The sequence below is a fragment of the Trichomycterus rosablanca genome, chromosome 5, assembly GCF_030014385.1.
Source record: "Trichomycterus rosablanca isolate fTriRos1 chromosome 5, fTriRos1.hap1, whole genome shotgun sequence".
NCBI lineage: Eukaryota > Metazoa > Chordata > Actinopteri > Siluriformes > Trichomycteridae > Trichomycterus > Trichomycterus rosablanca.
Genome location: NC_085992.1, coordinates 49,018,262 through 49,042,965, shown reverse-complemented (window position 1 = coordinate 49,042,965; position 24,704 = coordinate 49,018,262). Strand labels below are relative to the sequence as shown.

The 24,704-nt window shown below is 41.4% G+C and overlaps 2 protein-coding genes across 5 annotated transcripts in view; one reads left to right on the top strand and one right to left on the bottom strand.

Annotated features, from left to right (window-relative positions):
- Positions 1 to 1,009: 1,009 nt before the first annotated feature.
- Positions 1,010 to 19,171, top strand: LOC134314642 (caspase-6-like). 4 transcript variants are annotated; one of them, XM_062995308.1, is made up of 6 exons: positions 1,010 to 1,032; positions 2,538 to 2,696; positions 6,824 to 6,900; positions 6,999 to 7,174; positions 14,885 to 15,020; positions 18,620 to 19,171. In XM_062995308.1, the coding sequence occupies exons 1-6, from the start codon at positions 1,016 to 1,018 to the stop codon at positions 18,832 to 18,834; spliced, it is 780 nt and encodes a 259-aa protein (XP_062851378.1). In that variant the 5' UTR covers positions 1,010 to 1,015; the 3' UTR covers positions 18,835 to 19,171. The 4 variants fall into 4 exon arrangements, with proteins under 4 accessions (XP_062851378.1, XP_062851380.1, XP_062851379.1 ...); XM_062995310.1 differs by lacking the exon at positions 1,010 to 1,032 and adding an exon at positions 2,179 to 2,194; XM_062995309.1 differs by lacking the exon at positions 1,010 to 1,032 and adding an exon at positions 2,342 to 2,391.
- A 2,783-nt stretch (positions 19,172 to 21,954) lies between these two features.
- The window catches only part of LOC134315209 (calcium uniporter protein, mitochondrial-like), a 40,158-nt gene continuing 37,408 nt past the window's right edge, over positions 21,955 to 24,704 (bottom strand). The window contains exons 5-8 of the mRNA XM_062996254.1: positions 24,540 to 24,703; positions 24,214 to 24,417; positions 22,301 to 22,417; positions 21,955 to 22,196 (exon numbers count right to left, since the gene is read on the bottom strand). Coding sequence (XP_062852324.1) covers positions 22,104 to 22,196; positions 22,301 to 22,417; positions 24,214 to 24,417; positions 24,540 to 24,703 — 578 coding nt within the window. The 3' untranslated portion in view covers positions 21,955 to 22,103. The remainder of the gene's footprint in view (positions 22,197 to 22,300; positions 22,418 to 24,213; positions 24,418 to 24,539; position 24,704) is intronic.

Sequence of the window (24,704 nt, the reverse complement as noted above, 5' to 3'; positions counted from 1 at the left end):
ACTCACTGTCCACTCTATTAGACACGCCTACCTAGTTGGTCCACCTTGTAGATGTAAAGTCAGAGACGATCGCTCATCTATTGCTGCTGTTTGAGTCGGTCATCTTCTAGACCTTCATCGGTGGTCACAGGACGCTGCCCACGGGGAGCTGTTGGCTGGATATATTTGGTTGGTGGACTATTCTCAGTCCAGCAGTGACAGTGAGGTGTTTAAAAACTCCAGCAGCGCTGCTGTGTCTGATCCACTCATACCAGCACAACACACACTAACACACCACCACCATGTCATTGTCACTGCAGTGCTGAGAATGATCCACCACCTAAATAATACCTGCTCTGTGGTGGTCCTGTGGTGGTCCTGACCATTGAAGAACGGGGTGAAAGGGGCTAACAAAGCATGCAGAGAAACAGATGGACTACAGTCAGTAATTGTAGAACTACAAAGTGCTTCCATATGGTAAGTGGAGCTGATAAAATGGACAGTGAGTGTAGAAACAAGGAGGTTAATGTTAATGTTATGGCTGATCGGTGTACATTCTGCTCAACATATTCAGTCAAATCTTAAAACTTCAGGAACATACGTAAGGGTATGAAACCCTTATGAGCTATGAACTACTGTACTTATGAGCTGCATTAGAAGAATGCTTCATGGTGATATTTGTTTAGTAGGTGGTGCCACGATGACAGTAAATCCCTGAAAGACACAGGGCAGTCATATACACAGTGCATTACATAGTGAAACTGTTTGTTCAGCTGAATCAAACACATAAGGTATGTTTTAGCTCACTGTTTATATTTTTCTGTCATATGTATGAAGAATAAGTGCCATAATAAGTGTCTGTTTTTACTGATGTGGTCATATGAACCATTTTACCGTTTATTACAAAGATTTTAAGTGTATTACAGAACTATACTGAAGCTGTAGTAAGTGAAACTTGGCAGGTAACACATTTACATTAATTTGATTAGATTTGGTTAACACAAATGTTGTCTCTGTTTCTTTTAGCTTGAAGGCAATGGCAGGTGCTACAAGGTAAGATTAAAATCCTCTGTTTCATATAATCACGTCTATTACAGAAATGTTACTTTATGTCTTTATACTTTTTTTTGTGTAACACTGGCAGGATGGAATTTTTATTAGTGAAACAAAACAAAGTACACAAGTACATACAAAACATTTCTGTTTTTATCTTATCTAATATCTCATCATAGAAACCTGTTCCAGTAGCGTTTAGTGACCTTCAGGTGCTAACATGTGTGGGTAAATACAGTTGTGGTCAACATTATTGACCTTGAATGTTTAGAAGTTTCTACACTGACTGTCCATTTTATCAGCTCCACTTACCATATAGAAGCATTTTGTAGTTCTACAATTACTGACTGTCGTCCATATATTTCTCTACATACTTTTTTAGCCTGCTTTCACCCTGTTCTTTAATGGTCAGGACCCCCACAGGACCCCCACAGAGCAGGTATTATTTAGGTGGTAGATCATTCTCAGCACTGCAGTGACACTGACATGGTGGTGGTGTGTTAGTGTGTGTTGTGCTGGTATGAGTGGTTCAGACACAGTGTGTAGCCTCTGTGAGCTTCCTGATGGTAATTTCTTCTACCTTTCCACTGCAATTCTCTCAAGCTCCTCAATGTTTTTTTTTTTTCTTCTCCCTATGGAAGAATTCAGCTTTTTAAAAATTTTTCAGTAGGCCATTTTACCCTAACCATTCTTGTGTACTTTTGTTTGTGTGCTTTGGGTCATTATTCCACTCCAGGACCCATTTGTTTTAGTCAAATTTAGTTTTCTTAGAGCACAAAATGATCAAACATGCTCTGATAGATAGGTAGGTAGGTAGGTAGGTAGGTAGGTAGGTAGGTAGGTAGGTAGGTAGGTAGGTAGGTAGGTAGGTAGGTAGGTAGGTAGGTAGGTAGGTAGGTAGGTAGGTAGGTAGGTAGGTAGGTAGGTCACTTTATTAATCCCAAAGGGAAAGTCAAGTATTACAACAGCTCAAGGCACATTAAGGGCTAAAGGTACATTTGAAAAAAAATAAGCAAATAAAAGTTAAAAATTAATTATTACGTAAGGCTCAAGGCACGTGAGAAAGAGAGAACCTCTGTCAGTATACTCTTTATAGCCAGCACTCTTTTGTCTTCATAATTTTGATAAATCTCATTTTTATTGCCAGTGAAATATAAAGCAGGTGACTAATTTGGGTTCTGCACATTGTTGTGAACTTACAAAAGTAAAATTAGAATATACCAAGACCAAAATTTTTTGGGCAACCTTCCTAAATATTGATTTCAAGTGTTTTAGCCACACCCTTAAATCAATACAAAATAAAAACAAAAAATCGTGCTGGTAGCTCACGTGAACATGAAGGCTGTTATATTCATAAATGTAAGCCCACCCCATGAAAAATGCCCATGGTATTGGAATGGGTTTTTATTAAGCTGATAGTCAGGTGTCCAGATAGTTCTGGTTTTATAGTAAAAGTGTATGATACTGAACGTGATGCTTTATTATTCGATTTCTTGTGTTTTCAGTAATACTGAATGGCCTGTGGAGTACAAAATGGACAACAAACAGCGAGGTTACGCTCTCATCTTTAACCAGGAAAAGTTTGCAAAGCCAAAAAGTGCAAAGCAAAAAAGTGCAAAGCAGCGCCATGGAACTAATGTAGACAGAGACAACCTCAGAGAAAGGTAAACAGTTTAATTTTAATGTTGGTTAAAAACTTATGACTGTGTGGGTATCTGACTTTTCTGTTTATAATAATATAAAAGCTGATACTCAAGCTAAAATAACTTATATTCAGCTACTAAAACAATTGTTAGACTTTTTTGCATGTTTGAATGTTAGTTATTTAATGTTTAACATAACATGATAAAAGGGCTTATTAAAACATGTAGTTTAAAATCTCTCAAACATTTTAGATCTTTAAAATGTTTATTGTTTAACTAGAAAATCTGCTTGGTGCTTCCAGAAAAGTCTGGACATTATGTAACTTGTGACTTAATTCACTTGAATTATTTATTTAACTGACAGGATAAAAGATATACATAAAAAAAAACAGTTTATTGTAGTTTTTACATATAAACAAATGTAAAATGTAATACCTTTAACACACTCAAAAATGTCTTGCAAAACTGCAGCCATTAAAAAATCTCAGGTGATGGAACACAGGGGTAAACACGCCTCTGTCCCAACTTTTTAAGTGTGCTGGCAGTATCAAGTTCTAAATGTGTTTATACAGTATTTACAAATTTGATTGAAAAGTTGATCAGTACAAACATTGTAATAGCATGAGGTAACTCAAACTGTTACCATATGCTAAAAATAAAATAATAAAAAGTATAATCCAAAACCACAAAACCCAGGTCCACAGTGAAGCAGAAGCTGCTGAACCACAATGAAGCGGGCATACGTCGTACTTGGCTTCCTTGTGAGAAAAAAGCCACCAAGTTTCACAAATCACCTAAGAAATGCTCTTTTAAATGAATAGACAAAAAATCCCATGCACAGACACAATTTAAATATATGTATATATATATATATATATATATATATATATATATATACTATATATATCAGTGGCGGCTGCTGGTCTTTCAAAGAGGGGAAGCTCATTGTCGGCTTACATCATAAAATTTGTCAATTTATTCATACATAAATTCTGCCCTCTGTTCCTTTTCAAGAAAATGGCCTGAAATGGGTTGCAGCAGTTTGTCTTTCGACTTCACTCGCAAAATCCGCGATGGGACTGAAGCTCCCAGTGATGGTGTAGATCTAAAAATAGCTGTCAATCAAAACAGGATTCAGCCTTTCGACTGATCCTCCAATCATCTTGCAGAAGCTCAGCGTCCAGACCCGCCCACAGCTCCATTCACCCCCAGAGATGCTCAGCGTCCGGGGGCGGGACAAAATCGTGGCATTTATCCAATGACCGGTGAGTTTCGAAGAAATGAAAAAAACCGTTCCATGCAGCCCCATAGAAGTGAATAGACGCTCGGCTTCTGCGGGCAAATGCATTGACGCTACGGGAATGTATAAGAAGTTCGAGTCAGTTGATTTGTGATAAGTAAGGGCCAGTGATAGCTCAGTGGTTAAGGTACTGGACTAGTAAACAGAAGGTTGCTGGTTCAAGCCCCGCCACCACCAAGTTGCCACTGTTGGGTCCCTGAGCAAGGCCCTTAACCCTCAATTGCTCATCGTGTTCCGCTAATTGTGTAAGTCGCTTTGGATAAAAGCGTCTGCTAAATGCTGAAAATGTAAATGTAAATAAGTACCTGATTCTGAACGAACTCGTCTTCGAGATGAACGTGTTCTAACGCATTTGTAGTCAATGAAATGTTAACACAACTGTACATATTTGACCATTTAATTTTTGACATTTTAGGGGAATCGCCACTGATATATATATATATATATATATACAGTGGGGAAAATAATTATTTGATCCCCTGCTGATTTTGTAAGTTTACCCCCTTACAAAGACTTGAAAAGTCTATAATTTTTATGGAAGGTTTATTTTAACAGAGAGAGACAGAATATCAACTAAAAAATCCATAAAAAAACATTAAATAAAGGTTATAAATTAATTTGTATTTGATGAAGTGAAATAAGTATTTGATCCCCTACCAACCAGCAAGAATTCTGACCCCCACAGACCGGTTATGTGCCCATAAGGCACACAAATTAGTCCTGTCCCTGTATAAAAGACTCCTGTCACAGAATCAGTTTCTTCAATTCAAATCACTCGACCACCATGGGCAAGACCAAAGAGCTATCAAAGGACGTCAGGGACAAGATTGTAGACCTGCACAAGGCTGGAATGGGCTACAAGACCATCAGCAAGAAGCTTGGTGAGAAAGAGACCACTGTTGGCGCGATAATTCGAAAATGGAAGAAATACAAGATCACAGTCAATCACCCTCACTCTGGAGCTCCATGCAAGATCTCACCTGGTGGGGTAAGAATGATTCTGAGAAAGGTGAGGTCAGCCCAGAATTACACGGGAGGAGCTTGTTAATGATCTCAAGGAAGCTGAGAGCACAGTCACCAAGAAAACCATTAGTAACACACTTCGCCGTAATGGATTGAGATCCTGCAGTGCCCGCAAAGTCCCTCTGCTCAAGAAGGCTCATGTACAGGCCCGTCTGAAGTTTGCCAATGAACACCTGAATGATTCAGAGAAAGCTTGGGAGAATGTGATATGGTCAGATGAGACCAAAATTGAACTCTTTGGCATCAACTCCACTCGCCGTGTTTGGAGGCAGAGAAATGCTGGATATGACCCCAAGAACACCATCCTCACTGTCAAACATGGAGGTGGAAACATTCTGCTTTGGGGCTGTTTCTCTGCTAAGGGTACAGGAAGACTTCATCTCATTGAGGGGCTGATGAACGGGACAATGTATCGTAGAATCTTGAATGAGAACCTCCTGGCCTCAGCCAGAACACTGAAGATCGGTCGTGGATGGGTCTTCCAGCATGAGAATGACCCAAAACATACGGCCAAGGCAACAATGGACTGGCTTAAGAAGAAGCACATTAAGATCCTAGAGTGGCCTAGCCAGTCTCCAGACCTTAATCCCCTAGAAAATCTGTGGAGGGAGCTCAAACTTTGAGTTTCCAAGCGACAGCCTCGAAACCTTCAGGATTTGGAGAGATTCTGTAAAGAGGAGTGGGCCAAAATCCCCCCTGAGATGTGCACAAACCTGGTGACCAACTACAAGAAACGTCTGACCTCTGTGCTTGCCAACAAGGGTTTCTCCACCAAGTACTAAGTCACGTTTTGCTAGGGGATCAAATACTTATTTCACCTAATCAAATACAAATTAATTTATAACCTTTATTTAATGTTTTTTTTCTGGATTTTTTGTTGATATTCTGTCTCTCTCTGTTAAAATAAACCTTCCATAAAAATTATAGACTGTTCAAGTCTTTGTAAGGGGGTAAACTTACAAAATCAGCAGGGGATCAAATAATTATTTTCCCCACTGTATATATATATATAGGAACAGTAGTAAATCGTATCCTGCTGAAAGAGGCCACAGCCATCAGGGAATAGCATTTCCATAAAAGGGTGAACATGGTCTGCAACAATGCTTATGTAGGTGGTACGTGTCAAAGTAACATCCACAGGGATGGCAGGACACAAGATTTCCCAGCAGAACATTGTCCAAAGCATTACACTGCCTCCACTGGCTGTCCTTCTTCCCATAGTGCATCCTGGTGCTGTGTGTTCCCCAGGTAAGAGACGCACACGCACCCAGCCATCAACATGATGTAAAAAAAACCCGCCATTCATTAGACCAGGCCACCTTCTTCCATTGTTCCTTGGTCCAGTTCCACGTGGCCATTGTTCCATTGTTGGTGCTTTCGATGGTGGACAGGGTTCAGCATGGGCACCCTGGCTGGTCTGTGACTATGCTACCCTATAACTTCTTCAGCAATTTGAGCTACAGTAGCTCGTATGTTGGATCGGACCACACGTGCATCAATGAGTCTTGGCCGCCCATTTACCGCTTTTACAGGTAAATGGGCGATATACTGGTTTACCATTGTTCCTTCCTTGGACCACTTTTGATAGATACTTACCACTGCAGACTGGGAACACCCCACAAGAGCTGTAGTTTTGGAGATGCTGTGACCCAGTCGTCTAGCCATCACAATTTAGCCCTCGTCAAACTCGCTCAGATCCTCACGCTCGCCCATTTTTCCAGCTTCTAACATCAACTTTGAGGATAAAATGTTCACTTGCTGCCTAATATATCCCCCCCACTAACAGGTGCCATGATACATAATAAACAACTTTTTCCTTTTTTAGATTTACAGCACTTGGGTTTAGGGTGAGCGTTCATAATGACCTGAAAGAGGAGCGTATGATGGATGAACTGAGGAAAGGTACGACCCTTTTATTACATCATTTTCATACAAATATAAACTGATATTGAGAACTTTTGTTAGTTTTGTGTAAGAACAATGTCAGTGTTTATTTACAGCTGCACTTGCCAACCACACCGATGAAGACTGCTTCGTCTGCATTATCCTGAGTCATGGGAAAAAAGATCATATTTCTGCCTTTGATAAAGTGATCGAAATCAATACAATAACAGACCAGTTCAGAGGAGATAATTGTCCAAGTCTTGTAGGAAAACCCAAGATTTTCATCATCCAGGTGACTTTGATATAATTTTTGAACATTTATTTTATTCTCAAGTCTATTTCTAAACAGTAATTAAATACTGAAATACTGAAGTGCTGTCTTCTTGTACAATGGTGTAAAAATATGTTCCCTTTTTTTGCTTCCATTGTTTATAGCATATTCATTACAATAAGTGATTTTAGCTTATTAAAACAAAATATAATATTACCCAACAGGAACAAAAGTGGTTTTTTAAAACATAATTTAATTCTTAAAAAAGGTAATTGCACCATTCGTTCAACAATTGGTTGCACCAACATTTCAAAAGCATTGACTGCAGCTAAACTTCTTCTGTATAGTTATGCTTCCATGTTGCTGTGGACGTATTTAAGTTCAATCTTCTTAAAATTCTTTAAAAAACTGATTTGAATTGGACAGTCTGGCTTTCAAGTACTTATTATGTCTGGTCTAAGCATAGCATCTCTACTGTGTTCAGGTCAGAATTGGAACCAGAAACATGGTATTGCTTTTGTGTTTTGGATTAGTCATGCATCAGCTTCATCTTACTGACAGATGACCCTGCATTCTTTTTAAGAATTTTCCAAAAGTGAAATTTACTGTCATCCAGGTCCTGTCGATGTAATGCAGGTGTATTAGCTTTTTTCATTTACACTGATCAGCCATAACATTAAAACCACCTCCATGTTTCTACACTCACTGTCCATTTTATCAGCTCCACTTATCATATAGAAGCACTTTGTAGTTCTACAATTACTGACTGTAGTCCATCTGTTTCTCTACATGCTTTTTACCCCCCTTTAACTTTGTTCTTCAATGGTCAGGACCCCCACAGGACCACCACAGAGCAGGTATTATTTAGGTGGTGGATCATTCTCAGCACTGCAGCGACACTGACATGGTGGTGGTGTGTTAGTGTGTGTTGTGCTGGTATGAGTGGATCAGACACAGCAGCGCTGATGGAGTTTTTAAATACCGTGTCCACTCACTGTCCACTCTGTTAGACACTCCTACCTAGTTGGTCCACCTTGTAGATGTAAAGTCAGAGACGATCGCTCATCTATTACTGCTGTTTGAGTCGGTCATTTTCTAGACCTTCATCAGTGGTCACAGGACGCTGCCCACGGGGCGCTGTTGGCTGGATATTTTTGGTTGGTGGACTACTCTCGGTCCAGCAGTGACAGTGAGGTGTTTAAAAACTCCAGCAGCGCTGCTGTGTCTGATCCACTCATACCAGCTAGGCTATCCCTCATTGCCGAGTACAATTGTCTTCCTTCGTTCTTTACTGGACAGTCTGTCTATGGGTTCTGAGGTGGCTGATGAGTCCAATCCTGGCTGCACAGACTTTGCCGCAGTGTGGGCAGCTTAGTCCCGCCGGGAGAGCGGGTCGAAGCATGGTGGCTGCTCGTGCTTTCTTTTTTTTCCTCGTTTTTCCTCCTGCGTGCGGTCTTGCTCGAACCGTTCCGTCCCATCCTTAATGAGAGACCTCCATGTGGCCTTCTCTAGCGCAAGCGTCTCCCACCTGCCGACCTCGATGTTGCAGCCCTTAAGTGTTGACTTGAGGAGATCCTTGTAGAGCTTCGTCTGGCCTCCTCTCCTTTACAACACACACACACCACCACCATGGCACTGCAGTGCTGAGAATGATCCACCACCTAAACAAAACAGATGGACTACAGTCAGTAATTGTAGAACTACAAAGTGCTTCTATATGGTAAGTGGAGCTGATAAAATGGACAGTGAGTGTAGAAACAAAGAGGTGGTTTTAATGGCTGATTGGTGTATAATACAATCATAAAGCTGTAATTTTGATTGGTCTTTCTGTAAAACATTGGCATGATTTCTAAGGAATACCCATTTCTTTTTTTGCAAATGTCAGATTAGCATAACTTTTTATTATTTTTGATTATCAATGATTTTCTTCTTGCAACTCTGCCAGGAAACCTATTTTTAGCTAATGTCTTCTAGTATCTTTAATATTGTGGACTATTATGGGAAAAGAGTGAATTTTTCACTTAGCAGTAATCTGATAAACAGCTTGATATCACAGTTACCTTTTTATAAAATTTATATATATATATATATATATACAGTGGGGGAAATAAGTATTTGATCCCCTGCTGATTTTGTAAGTTTACTCCCTTACAAAGACTTGAACAGTCTATATTTTTTATGGAAGGTTTATTTTAAGAGAGAGAGACAGAATATCAACAAAAAATCCAGAAAAAAAACATTAAATAAAAGTTATAAATTAATTTGTATTTAATTAAGGGAAATAAGTATTTGATCCCCTACCAACCAGCAAGAATTCTGACCCCCACAGACCGGTTATGTGCCCATGAGGCACACAAATTAGTCCTGTCCCTGTATAAAAGACTCCTGTCACAGAATCAGTTTCTTCCGTTCAAATCTCTCGACCACCATGGGCAAGACCAAAGAGCTATCAAAGGACGTCAGGGACAAGATTGTAGACCTGCACAAGGCTGGAATGGGCTACAAGACCATCAGCAAGAAGCTTGGTGAGAAAGACAGCACTGTTGGTGCGATAATTCTAAAATGGAAGAAATACAAGATCACAGTCAATCACCCTCACTCTGGAGCTCCATGCAAGATCTCACCTGGTGGGGTAAGAATGATTCTGAGAAAGGTGAGGTCAGTCCAGAATTACACGGGAGGAGCTTGTCAATGATCTCAAGGGAGCTGGGAGCAGAGAAATGCTGGATATGACCCCAAGAACACCATCCCCACCGGGCATTTCTCTGCCTCCAAACACGGCGAGTGGAGTTGATGCCAAAGAGCTCAATTTTGGTCTCATCTGACCATATCACATTCTCCCAAGCTTTCTCTGAATCATTCAGGTGTTCATTGGCAAACTTCAAACGGGCCTGTACATGAGCCTTCTTGAGCAAAGGGACTTTGCGGGCACTGCAGGATCTCAATCCATTACGGCGAAGTGTGTTACTAATGGTTTTCTTGGTGACTGTGCTCTCAGCTTCCTTGAGATCATTGACAAGCTCCTCCCGTGTAATTCTGGACTGACCTCACCTTTCTCAGAATCATTCTTACCCCACCAGGTGAGATCTTGCATGGAGCTCCAGAGTGAGGGTGATTGACTGTGATCTTGTATTTCTTCCATTTTAGAATTATCGCGCCAACAGTGGTCTCTTTCTCACCAAGCTTCTTGCTGATGGTCTTGTAGCCCATTCCAGCCTTGTGCAGGTCTACAATCTTGTCCCTGACGTCCTTTAATAGCTCTTTGGTCTTGCCCATGGTGGTCGAGAGATTTGAACGGAAGAAACTGATTCTGTGACAGGAGTCTTTTATACAGGGACAGGATTAATTTGTGTGCCTCATGGGCACATAACCGGTCTGTGGGGGTCAGAATTCTTGCTGGTTGGTAGGGGATCAAATACTTATTTCCCTTAATTAAATACAAATTAATTTATAACTTTTATTTAATGTTTTTTTTCTGGATTTTTTGTTGATATTCTGTCTCTCTCTCAAAATAAACCTTCCATAAAAAATATAGACTGTTCAAGTCTTTGTAAGGGGGTAAACTTACAAAATCAGCAGGGGATCAAGTACTTATTTCCCCCACTATATATATATACAGTGTATCACAAAAGTGAGTACACCCCTCACATTTCTGCAGATATTTAAGTATATCTTTTCATGGGACAACACTGACAAAATGACACTTTGACACAATGAAAAGTAGTCTGTGTGCAGCTTATATAACAGTGTAAATTTATTCTTCCCTCAAAATAACTCAATATACAGCCATTAATGTCTAAACCACCGGCAACAAAAGTGAGTACACCCCTTAGTTAAAGTTCCTGAAGTGTCAATATTTTGTGTGGCCACCATTATTTCCCAGAACTGCCTTAACTCTCCTGGGCATGGAGTTTACCAGAGCTTCACAGGTTGCCACTGGAATGCTTTTCCACTCCTCCATGACGACATCACGGAGCTGGCGGATATTCGAGACTTTGCGCTCCTCCACCTTCCGCTTGAGGATGCCCCAAAGATGTTCTATTGGGTTTAGGTCTGGAGACATGCTTGGCCAGTCCATCACCTTTACCCTCAGCCTCTTCAATAAAGCAGTGGTCGTCTTAGAGGTGTGTTTGGGGTCATTATCATGCTGGAACACTGCCCTGCGACCCAGTTTCCGGAGGGAGGGGATCATGCTCTGCTCGGTATTTCACAGTACATATTGGAGTTCATGTGTCCCTCAATGAAATGTAACTCCCCAACACCTGCTGCACTCATGCAGCCCCAGACCATGGCATTCCCACCACCATGCTTGACTGTAGGCATGACACACTTATCTTTGTACTCCTCACCTGATTGCCGCCACACATGCTTGAGACCATCTGAACCAAACAAATTAATCTTGGTCTCATCAGACCATAGGACATGGTTCCAGTAATCCATGTCCTTTGTTGACATGTCTTCAGCAAACTGTTTGCGGGCTTTCTTGTGTAGAGACTTCAGAAGAGGCTTCCTTCTGGGGTGACAGCCATGCAGACCAATTTGATGTAGTGTGCGGCGTATGGTCTGAGCACTGACAGGCTGACCCCCCACCTTTTCAATCTCTGCAGCAATGCTGACAGCACTCCTGCGCCTATCTTTCAAAGACAGCAGTTGGATGTGACGCTGAGCACGTGCACTCAGCTTCTTTGGACGACCAACGCGAGGTCTGTTCTGAGTGGACCCTGCTCTTTTAAAACGCTGGATGATCTTGGCCACTGTGCTGCAGCTCAGTTTCAGGGTGTTGGCAATCTTCTTGTAGCCTTGGCCATCTTCATGTAGCGCAACAATTCGTCTTTTAAGATCCTCAGAGAGTTATTTGCCATGAGGTGCCATGTTGGAACTTTCAGTGACCAGTATGAGAGAGTGTGAGAGCTGTACTACTAAATTGAACACACCTGCTCCCTATGCACACCTGAGACCTAGTAACACTAATGAGTCACATGACATTTTGGAGGGAAAATGACAAGCAGTGCTCAATTTGGACATTTAGGGGTGTAGTCTCTTAGGGGTGTACTCACTTTTGTTGCCGGTGGTTTAGACATTAATGGCTGTATATTGAGTTATTTTGAGGGAAGAATAAATTTACACTGTTATATAAGCTGCACACAGACTACTTTTCATTGTGTCAAAGTGTCATTTTGTCAGTGTTGTCCCATGAAAAGATATACTTAAATATCTGCAGAAATGTGAGGGGTGTACTCACTTTTGTGATACACTGTATATATATATATATATATATATATATATATATACACAGTATATTCAAATATGTTATATATATACATATACACTGCCAAGCTAAAAAAAAAGTCACCACCTGGATTTAACTAAGCAAATGTTTCAGCTGGCAACAAGTTATTTAACCCTAACTGACGCAATGAATAGCTTCTCATTTGTTAAACAACCATGTGGAAAGACACGTCCTGTGGTCGTGGAAAAGATGTTAATCTGTTTCAGAAGGGTCAAATTATTGGCATGCATCAAGCAGAGATAACATTAAGGAGAAGCTGAAACTACTAAAATCGGGTTAAGAACTGTTCAACGCATTATTAAAAAGTGGAAGGACGGTGGGGGGCGGGGAAACATCATCTTCCAGGAAGGAATGTGGTCAGAAAAAAATCTTGAATGATCGTGATCGGCGATCACTTCAACGTTTGGTGAAATCAAATGGTAGAAAAACTCCAGTAGAACTCAGGGATGTTTAATAGTGACAGTAAGAGCATTTCCACACGCACAATGTGAAGGGAACTCAAGGGATTGGGACTAAACAGCTGTGTAGCCTTAAGGAAACCACTTGTCAGTGAGGCTAACCGGCAAAAACGGCTTCAATTTGCTAGGGAGCATAAAGATTGGACTCTGGAGCAATGGAAGAAGGTCATGTGATCTGATGAGTCCAGATATACCCTGCTCCAGAGTGATGGGCGCATCAGGGTAAGAAGAGAGGCGGCTGAAGTGATGCACCCATCATGCCTGGTGCCTACCGTACAAGCCTGTGGGGGCAGTGCTATGATCTGGGGTCACTGCAGTCGGTCAGGTCTAGGTTCAGCAACGTTATTGTTAGGAGTCGGCCTGCACACCCCGCGGCCACTGGAGGGAGCCAGACCGTGGCTCAACCTGCGGCTTCTGGTGCCCGCGCGGCTGGAGGCCGATCGACTCCCTCTGCACCCACCAGAGGGAGCCAACTTCGCAAGATTCCGTCAGTTGCCACCAGAGGGCATACAGCCCGTAACCTGCCCCGAGGGAGGAGAACTACAACTCCCGAAACACCCTCGGGCAATCAGCGTTCACGAGGAACACCTGGCTGAGCGTGTATTTAAGATAGCGCTCAGCCAGGCTTCCTCGTCACACCCTCTTTCGTGCTCTCTTGCACATTATTTGTCAGGGACACAGGTAACGCAAGGTCTCATAGAGAGTTTGCGGTAGGCCCAGGGGCCGAGGTAATAAAAGCAATAAAGGGAAAGATTTAGTCAGTGTGTGACTTCTTTGCGTTCTCCTGATTTTACTAGGAGAAACGCTTTTCCTTTCTTTCCATTTAAATGCGCCTCCTCCTCGACCAGAGTATCCGCAGTACTCTTTCTGTGTCACTCCGCCTCGTTGCTAGAGGTAGAGCCTTTAAACCTTTCTTCTCCCCGTCCTTCAAGTGAAGTGGGGAGTTTCTCGCCATTTCCTGGCTCTCTACTCGTTCCCTACAGGGATCGGAGTAATTATCCTTTCTTTTCCGGCACGAGCAAACGCGCTCGGTGCTCTGTAACTTTTGAGGTGGTCACGCCCACTCTCGGGAGTACTGAGATTAAAGTTCAAAAGCACGCCTCTAACTTCTCAGCTCCCGGGCATGAACCCGCTCTTTTATTTTTGTTGAATGTTAATAATTCAGAAAAGAAAAGATAGATTAATTAATTGAAAGAGAGTAATCTAAGTTTCCCTAATTTTCCGAACTCACATTTTGTTTGAATTCGCAGGAAGGCGATTCTTTTGTTTGCCCTTTATATCCCAAACCGTCGCCATTGACACCAGTGGCGCTGTAGCTCTCCGCGAATAAGTGCAGCGCGTGAATATATTATTTATTAGCGCACCAAGCGTGTACTTAACTCCAGAACAGTTTATTTATTTATTGGGGTTTTATTTTCACACGTGAACCTTCAGTGTTTTCAGTTCGTTATTTCTGTTGGCTTGGGCTGGCCCCGCCCTCTTTTCCAGCCACTCTTCTTAATTTAGGTTCACGGTGACTTTATATTGCGTCGGTCCCGCCTCTCCTGGGCTGACGCTCCGCGATTGAGTCCACCCGTAGGAAAATCATAACAGTTATGTGCCCAAAGAATAGGGTCAGCTGACCACCAGAATATACTGAACCACCAGGTTATTCCATCAATGGATTTTTTCTTCCCTGATGGCACGGACATATTCCAAGATGACAATGCCAGGATTCATCAGGCTCAAATTGTGAAAGAGTGCTTCAGGGAGCATGAGACATCATTTTCACACATGGATTGACCACCACTAAAGGCGGTCCAACGAAATATTAGAGTGTGTGACCTTTTTTTTGGCCAGGCAGTGTATATACACAGTATTAAAAATCATGTAGCATCACACAATAACAAATCTTTTCAAACAGAGAATTTAATTTAAAAAAATATGTTATTTATGTGTATAGCATTGTTTTATTTGAAATATAATCTCTGCTTTTGAATGCAGGCATGTGCTGGTAGTAAAAAAGATGATCCTGTGACCCCTATGGTTGGAGGGGCCATTCACACAGGGATCAAGGATCCTGTTTTGTACACCCTCCCAACAGGGGCAGATTTCCTCATGTGTTACTCTGTAACAGAGGGTAAGTGTAGGAAAAATCAGTAAAGTTTGCCATTTCCCCACATTTTCTCTATAAATTCCACTTCTGGAGACTATAGGATTTACACTTTGTTTATACAGTCGCGTTGTTTTCTACACAGCTTAGTTTTTTAATTGGTCTTAGTAGTTGAGTCCATACTTCAGTCAGTCGAAAAGTTTATTTTTATACAGCTAAATTGTTTTATTACTACTATCTTTTGAAATTTATTTTTGTGCATTCATCAAATGATACAATATATACAGTATATATACAGTATATATACAGTGAGGAAAATAAGTATTTGATACACTGCCGATTTTGCAAGTTTTCCCACCTACGAAAAATGGAGAGGCCTGTAATTTTTATCGTAGGAACACTTCAACTGTGAGAGACAGAATCTAAAAAAAATCCAGAAAATCACATTGTATGATTTTTAAATAATTAATTTGCATTTTATTGCATAAAATAAGTATTTGATACAATGGAAAAACAGAACTTAATATTTGGTACAGAAACCTTTACAGAGGTCAGACGTTTCCTGTAGTTCTTGACCAAGTTTGCACACACTGCAGCAGGGATTTTGGCCCACTCCTCCATACAGATCTTCTCCAGATCTTTCAGGTTTCGGGGCTGTCACTGGGCAACATTGAGTTTCAGCTTCCTTCAAAGATTTCTATTGGGTTCAGGTCTGGAGACTGGCTAGGCCACTCCAGGACCTTGAAATGCTTCTTACGGAGCCACTCCTTAGTTGCCCTGGCTGTGTGTTTCAGGTCATTGTCATGCTGGAAGATCCAGCCACGACCCATCTTTAATGCTCTTACTGAGGGAAGGAGGTTGTTGGCCAAAATCTCGCTATACATGACCCCATCCATCCTCCCTTCAATAAGGTGCAGTCGTCCTGTCCCCTTTGCAGAAAAGCACCCCCAAGTATGATGTTTCCACCCCCATGCTTTAAGGTTGGGACGGTTGTACTTATCCTCTTTCTTCCTCCAAACACAGCGAGTGGAGTTGATACCAAAAAGCTCTATTTTGGTCTCATCTGACCACATGACCTTCTCCCATGCCTCCTCTGGATCATCCAGATGGTCATTGGCGAACTTTAAACGGGCCTGGACATGTGCTGGCGTGAGCAGGGGGACCTTGCGTGCCCTGCAGGATTTTAATCCATGGCGGCGTAGTGTGTTACTAACGGTAATCTTTGAGACTGTGGTCCCAGCTCTCTTCAGGTCATTGACCAGGTCCTCCCGTGTGGTTCTGGGCTGATTGCTGATCTTTCTCAGGATCATCCTTACCCCATGAGGTGAGATCTAGCATGGAGCAGCAGACCAAGGAATATTGACAGTCATCTTGTGTTTCTTCCATCTTCTAATAATTGCGCCAACAGTTGTCCTGTAGCCCATCCCAGCCTTGTGCAGGTCTACAATTTTGTCCCTGGTGTCCTTAGACAGCTCTTTGGTCTTGGCCATGGTGAAAGGTTGGAGTGTGGTTGATTGAGTGTGTGGACAGGTGTCTTTTATACAGGTTACTAGTTTAAACAGGTGCAATAAATACAGGTAATGAGTGCAGAATAGGAGGAGCTTCTTAAAGAAAAACTAACAGGTCTGTGAGAGCCAGAATTCTTGCTGGTTGGTAGGTGAAATAAAATGCAAATTAATTATTTAAAAATCATACAATGTAATTATCTGGATTTTTTTTTTTTTTGATTCTGTCTCTCACAGTTGAAGTGTTCCTACGATAAAAATTACAGGCCTCTCCATTGTTTGTAGGTGGAAAAACTTGCAAAATTGGCAGTGTATCAAATACTTATTTTCCTCACTGTGTATATACTGTAATATATATACTGTATACTGTATATACTGTATACTGAAATAGAATGTCTTTCACATACAAAACACTTTAGAAAATATCAAAAGCATCCGTGTGTGTTATTCATGCAGAGTCACATTTATTGTACTATCCTCTTTATTTAGAATGCATTATGAGCAGGCCAAGCCTTCAATTGTAATCACAGAGTCAATGCAACTGGTATTTTAAAAGCTTTGAATGGCTTTTATTTACCTCGTGTAGGTAGGAGTGTCGGTACTATTGATCTTTTGATTTAGCTACACAAAGAATCAAATTTTCTTATTATCTTTTTAGGTATGGCATCTTCAAATATCGGCCACAACTCATAGATCTTTACATGCAGGGGATGTGAAATGGAATATTTCTATTGCCAAAAGTATTCACTCACCCATCCAAATCATTGAATTCAGGTGTTCCAATCACTTCCATGGCCACAGGTGTGTAAAACCATGCATGTAGACTACTTCTACACACATTAGTGAAAGAATGGGTCGCTCTCAGGAGCTCAGTGAATTCCAGCGTGGTACCGTGATGCCACCTCTGCAACAAGTCTAGTCGTTAAATTTCAGATTAGCTGAAGAACAGTGTGTAGAGCTTCATGGAATGGGTTTCCATGGCAGAGCAGCTGCATCCAAGCCTTACAGCACCAAGCGCAATGCAAAGTGTCGGATACAGTGGTGTAAAGCACGCCGCCACTGGACTCTACAGCAGTGGAGACGTGTTCACTGGAGTGACGAATAACGCTTCACCATCTGGTAATCCAATGGATGAGTCTGGGTTTGGCGGTTGCCAGGAGAACGGTACCTGTCTGACTGCATTGTGCTGAGTGTAAAGTGTGGTGGAGGGGGGATTATGGTGTGGGGTTGTTTTTCAGGAGTTGGGCTCGGCCCCTTAGTTCCAGTGAAAGGAACTCTTAATGCTTCAGTGTACCAAGAGATTTTGGACAATTTCATGCTCCCGACTTTGTGGGAACAGTTTGGGGATGGCCCCTTCCTGTTCCAACATGACTGCGCACCAGTGCACAAAGCACAAGGTCCATAAAGACGTGGATGAGTGAGTTTGGTGTGGAAGAACTTGACTGGCCTGCACAGAGTCCTGACCTCAACCCGATAGAACACCTTTGGGATGAATTAGAGCGGAGACTGTGAGCCAGGCCTTCTTGTCCAACATCAGTGTCTGACCTCACAAATGCGCTTTTGTAAGTGGTCAAAAAATCCCATAAACACACTCCTAAACCTTGTGGAAAGCCTTCCCAGAGGAGTTTAACCACATCATATTAAACCCTATGGATTAAGAATGGGAGTCATTCAAGTTCATGTGCGTGTGAAGGCAGACGAGCGAATACTTTTGGCAATATAGTGTATTTATATGGCTTTTTAGAAGATTAATATTAAAATAGCTATTTTACATAAATATAAACTAAAGCCATGACATAAATGCTTATTAAAATGGAACACTTTTTAAAAAAGATGTGAATAGACACACTTCATTTTCATCAACCATTTTTTTTCTGGTCACCGTAGCATTAAGCTCAATTCCACAGGGAAACCTTGTGTGCAAGCCGATACCCTGGACATGACATTACAGGGCTTTGACCATCCTCCACATCACACATAGCCAATCAAGTCTGTATAGATACCAATAATTACACTATTACACTATCCCACCACTGCTGAGATCTAGGTTCAAATCATTTTATTTCATTTATTAATCAATATTACTATCAGCTTTAATAAGTGACTTTAATATCCTAACAGGTTTTGTTTCATATCGTGACCCAGAATCTGGAGGGTTATACATTCAGGAACTGTGTAAGGCGCTGGAAGAGCACGGCTCAACTCTGGAGTTCACCGAGCTCCTGACCCTGGTCAGCATGAGTGTTTCAAGACTCGAGCCATTAGAGAAGAAACAGATGCCCTGCTTCACCTCCATGCTCACCAAGAAGCTTTACTTCAAACCCAAACACGAGTAACCCTGTGTTTACACTGGAATGTGAGGGTGGCACGGTGGCTAAGTGGGTAGCACTGTCGCCTCACAGCAAGTAGGTCCTGCGTTCGATCCCCAGGTTGGGCGGTCTGTGTCCTTTCTGTGTGGAGTTTGCATGTTCTCCCTGTGTTCGTGTTTCGGTTTCCTCCCACAGTCCAAAGACATGCAAGTGAGGTGAATTGAAGATACTAAATTGTCCAAGACTTTGATTTAAACTTGTGAACTGATGAATCTTGTGTAATGAGTAACTACCGTTCCTGTCATGAATGTAACCAAAGTGTAAAACATGACCTTAAAATCCTAATAAACAAACAAACACTGAACAGACATTTATTTTTTACTTTCATTTCATCATTTTCACTGACTGCTTTATACCGACCAGGGTCGTTGTGGTTCCAATGTCAGCCAGAAACACTAGGCACAATGCAGAAACAAGCAGCTCCAAGACAGAATGTTGGTTAAGACAATTAAAAACAGCTAATTAGACTTCTTTATTTCCTCAGGATTTATGTTGCTGCGCAGCGCCCAATTTACCACAGTGTTACTGTGCCAGCTTTTCATTTCCAAATCATGTTAGCAACACCAAGTCATAATTTTGCCATCAGTGGTGTTAATGATTAATGATAGTTATTTTGGTATATTTAACATGTTAGTCGTTACTAATTAAATCACTGACAATTACGTAAATGTAGTTTCTGATGCTGAAAGTTATCTGATGCCTGAGCTCTCTGACTTCCTAACTCTTTTGCTAATGTTTATGCTAGTGGTTTCAAGCTTTCTCTTTGAGAACAGTAAACAAAACAGAATTCTGGTTTCGTAGCAGCCATGGACATCCTTCTGTTCTAGAATTTCTACCCTGTTGTTCCCTTATTGATTTCGCAGTATTTGTTTGGGTTGTGGCTTGCCGGTGGATTGAGTAGCTGATGGCGCACTTTGGTGTTTCTTCTCTACTGTACGTGAGTTTTCTGTGTTTCCACTCTAGTAATAAGGTCACCTGTCTTTTCTATCCTGAAGTCCTACTTTGGGCTGCAGCTAATGGTTAATGGTCTTCTGCTCACCATATCAGACAATTATGAAAACAAAAAAATAAACAGTTGCAAAGACTGTTCAGTAAGCTAAAAGATTTGTTTTGTGTCAGGACTGTTTTTCTTTAAACAGCAACCAAATACATCATATAATACCAAAAATTTAATGCCTCCCCCAAGTAGGCAGCATGGTGGCTAAGTGGGTAGCACTGTCGCCTCACAGCAAGAAGGTCCTGGGTTCGATCCCCAGGTGGGACGGTCTGGGTCCTTTCTGTGTGGAGTTTGCATGTTCTGCCCGTGCCTGCGTGGGTTTACTCCGGGTGCTCCGGTTTCCTCCCACAGTCCAAAAACATGCAAGAGAGGTGAATTGGAGATATTAAAATTCGATATAACTTTGTGAACTGAAGAAACTTGTGTGAAGATAAACTACCGTTTCCTGTCATGAATGTAACCGAAAGTGTAAAAAATGACACTAAAATCCTAATAAACAAACAAACAAACCTCCCCCAAGCAGCTAAACCTGGGTCATAGTTGGATCGTCCAGCATGTCCAAATTCACACAAGATTGATTTGATGACCACAGAATTAAACTTTTGTCATGGTCATCCCAGTTTCCTGACCTAATAACCCTATTGGAATCTGGACAGATTAACAAGGACTTGATCTGGAGTCTTCAATCTCAAAAAGCATCAACAAGCAAGATTCAGTGTGTGGGCAAAGATAACTTGGAGCAAGTACATACTGTTAATGATTTACAACAGCTGTTGATCACTCCTGCTGCTTTTAGTTTTTAGTGTTTTTAGTGTTTAGAAAAAAAGTGCATATTTATAGATCAACAGAAGGTTAATTTCCAAAGGTTAAACACGGACAGTTGTAGTTATCTACAGACGTATAAATATTTACAGTGGGAGGAAGTGCAGGCAGTGGAATGGCTGTAGTGGCTAAGTTTTTTTATATTTTATTGTAATTCATAAAATGTTTACGCCTGTGGACGCCTGATTGTGAGTTTTTTATTCATCCCAATCCAAAACTATCTTATAATCATATGGAGTTGGCATTACATTTCAGCTATGACTTGTTCCCATCGATTTATTAATTATTTTACAGTTCTTGAGACCGATGCACTTGTTCATCTTTATTGTGTTGCTTTGACATCTCATACATCAACATGCTATTTGTTATTCATTCATTTTCTTATCCGCTTATCCAATCAGGGTCGTGAGGTGGTGCTGGAGCCTATCCCAGCTTTTCAATGGGCGCAAGGCACACAGTAAGACCCTGGATGGGACACCAGTCCTTTGCAGGGCAGACAAACACACACACACATCCATTCACTTATAGGGCAATTCAGTGTCTCCAATTAACCTGACTGCATGTCTTTGTACTGTGGGAGGAGACTGGAGCTCCCGGAGGACATGCAAACTCCGCACAGAAAGGACCCTGACCGCCCTACCTGGGGATCGAACCCAGGACTTCTTGCTGTGAGGCGACAGTGCTACAAAAACAGGGGTTTTTGTATCTGTTGGTCCTGGATTTTGTAAAGTTGCTTTGAGACAATGTATATTGTAAAAAGCGCTATATAAATAAAGTTGACTTGACTTGCTACCCACTAAGCCACCAAGCCACCTTGCTATTTGTCAGAGCTTCTTTATCTGACACATGAACGTTAATATTTTCACCCACGAGGTGTTTTTGTTTTAGGTCCACCCCTTGTAACACTGGTTTCATTTTTAAATTATTATTATATGCGCTTGACTGCCACCTTGTGGTTGGTTGTTCGCATTACAAATGACTTATGAGAGTTTTATCTAATAGACCTAAAAAAGGTGTAAAAGTAGTGGTGTGGCTCGCTGAGTTACATCACACTGCAAGTCAGGTTACTGTGGGGAAAAAACACTCACAGACACAAGGAGAACATGCAAACTTCACACAGAAAGGACCCGGACCACTTAACCTGGGGATCGAACCTTCTTGCTGTGAGGCGACAGTGTTACCCATTGACCCATGCCGCCCAAACCTTAAGCATTTTTCCATAAATAAAAATGGAATTTTAATTTAGAAACATAAGCAGGAATGTCAGGTTGAGGAGTTAATGCTTTATTTTTAAATGTGTTTATTCCAAACAATCGCATTATGGCAAGAAATGTGTATTTTTATTTCTTATTAGAATAAATGAGATGATGTGTGTTAGTCGTATTAATAACATCAGTTCAGTACCAAATGATCATTTTTAAGGAAGTGCAGCATGTCTGTCAGTCTGGATCTGTTCCACGGGCAGTTGCAGTTGATTTGGGTTCCGCAAACGTCTCAAGTCTTCCTCAAGCTGAACGATCAAACAAATCAAAATCAGGAATGAGAAAAGCAGAACGAAACAAAAAGTGTAATTAATAATTAATTAATAAATATGTTCTTAAAAAAGAAAAGTACCAAAGCCAGCTTGTCCTTCAGCATGTTGTACTTTTGCACGTTGAACTGCTGTTTTTGGACACCCTTGTAGAAGTAGTGCAGGTACTGACGGTCTTTTACGTCTGGGTAAACATAATCCTGAAAAAAATTCATGTAATGATCAGAAAATCTTTGCATTTTCCCGTTATTGAAGCTTAATTGTTTGAAATGAATAGAAATGTACTGGGCATGTGCATTCTCTCCCCTTTTCTCTCAATTTAGCGTAGTCAATTCGTCTTCCGCTGCTGGAGACTCCGGTCGTGTTCGAGGAGGGTATTTTGTGCCTGCATCACGCCCCCTCTGACGTGTGCGCAGTCCACCGACCCCTACTTATTCGCCCAACGCTTTCGGTGAATGGCTACACACTGATCTCCGTGTTCTTTCACTTTCTGTACAGGTGCCTCAAGCTACTAAGCAGAGTCCTTACACAGCATTGAATACCCCACTTACATTCAGTCCGGTCTTTTCCGACCCAGCAGACTTTAATGGCCAATTTTGTCTGCTGCAGGCATTAACGATTATGGCCGCTAGGGGGCGCCCAGCCGACTGGTAGCAGAGGTTCGTACTAGGGGAGTTTAGAATTCCAGTGCTGGCGAATTATCCCGCTGCGCCACCTGGACACCTGGTACATATACATTTAAAGTAAAACGAAGTAGATGCAACATCTGCAGAAAAGTGTAGTATATATATTTTTTGTATTCGCTGGAAATGTTAATAATCAATAAATGTTTTAAAAAAAAAACTAATTGTGGATAGAGTGATGTTTGTTAACCAAAGTAACTGTTTTCCAATGATTTATTTACTCATATTCCTCCTTCTTCTTTCCAAATTCTCATTATTGCAACCTTTTTCTAGCGTCCTCTTACACTGCAAACCCAACCACTTCCTTTCACCGGCCAGAGGTGTGGTCTCACAGAGTGCAGTATCAATCAACAGACAGCTGGCAGTAACTGCAGCAGCAATAACAAACTCCTGCACGACTATTTCCCTCCTCTACAGACACAGCCAATCATGTCTGTGTAGGTGCTTGGCTTCTGCACTTTTAGATTGTGGTTATAAGCGGTGAGGGTGGGAGGAAGAGTAATCAGTCGTGTCTGAGAGATGCTTATAGTCCGGATTTAGCTCCATCTGATTTCCACTATTTTTGGACACTCAAAGAAGCTTTAAGGGGAAGAAGATTTTCATGTGATGATGTAAGAGCAGCGCCGCATCAGTGGCTACACGCTCAACCAAAACCATTTTTTGCTGATGGCATTAAGAAGTTGGTACGACGCTGGAAAAATGCATCAGAAGGTGATTATGTAGAAAAGTGATTTTGTTTGTTTTCGAAAGTTGAAAGTTTCGAAGTAAAAAAAAAAAAGTGCTGAAACTTTTTGAAAACTCTCGTATTTAGGATGTCTCCCCATTTAAAGAAGGTAATGCTGTTTATAGACTTTCATCTACATACATCAAAGTATTATACAAGCTTCTGCTGGTGTCTCATCCAGAAAAGACACACGCTAAGTATACTGTCAGGAATATGGACAGTACAAGCTTTAGCTTCATAATAAGCTTTATAATTCATCCTGATGCTCTAAGAAGTAAGAATTAGAGCACAAGAGGAAAAATGTTAACTCAGCCCTCTATATCATGTTCTCAGTCACAAAGCCCACAATGGATTGATGCTCTGTCCAGTTTATTGTATCCAGACCCTGACAAGGATAAACTGGTTGATGAAAATAAAATAAAGCAAACATGGTTAAAGATAAATACATTAATGTTTATTTAACAGAAGCAGTTGAATCCAAGCTTCAACCCACTTTCCACACCCAAGTTTTGATTGTTCTTCTTCAGAATTGTAATTAATTTTATCTGAAGTTAACCCCCCAGTGCAGAAGCTAACTTGGCTAACGTACCTGCTTCGTAAGAACATAATAGGCGTAGATCCCAATGCTGGTGGAGTAGGTGATGAAGTAGGTGACAGGCTCCATGATGTCCCAGGAGTAAACCCACCAGGTAAGCCAGGCCAGAGCTCCACCCTGTACCGAGAGCAGAGCCAAACCCACCCAGAGGGCCTGTGAGGAATTGCGTTCTGCTCTCATATCCAGCTGGAGCTTCATCTATACACACAAACACAAATTCATTTTACTGCATTAATATTCGCCACATATATAGTAGTACTGCATATCAGAACTGCAGTGTTTTGGGGCAGTGGATTGAAATACATAGATTGAAGTATGACCTGCTCGAGAGGCATCAGTTCGTGTTTCAGGATATCGAGTTTGTGCAGCAGCAATTTTTCATTCCTCAGGTGGTGTTCAGGTAGGTGTAGTGCAGTGTGCAACATGTGCACCATGTTTTTTACATCCACCACGCCCTTCACATGCTCGTCAGGTGTTGTTGATTC

Bases quoted from the DNA above. Each gene is read 5' to 3' on its own strand.
- LOC134314642 (XM_062995307.1), top strand. From the start codon at position 2,491: ATGATACTGAACGTGATGCTTTATTATTCGATTTCTTGTGTTTTCAGT. The intron at 7,175-14,884 runs GTGACTTTGATA...TTTTGAATGCAG, and splicing joins CCAAGATTTTCATCATCCAG to GCATGTGCTGGTAGTAAAAA. The intron at 15,021-18,619 runs GTAAGTGTAGGA...ATATCCTAACAG, and splicing joins GTGTTACTCTGTAACAGAGG to GTTTTGTTTCATATCGTGAC.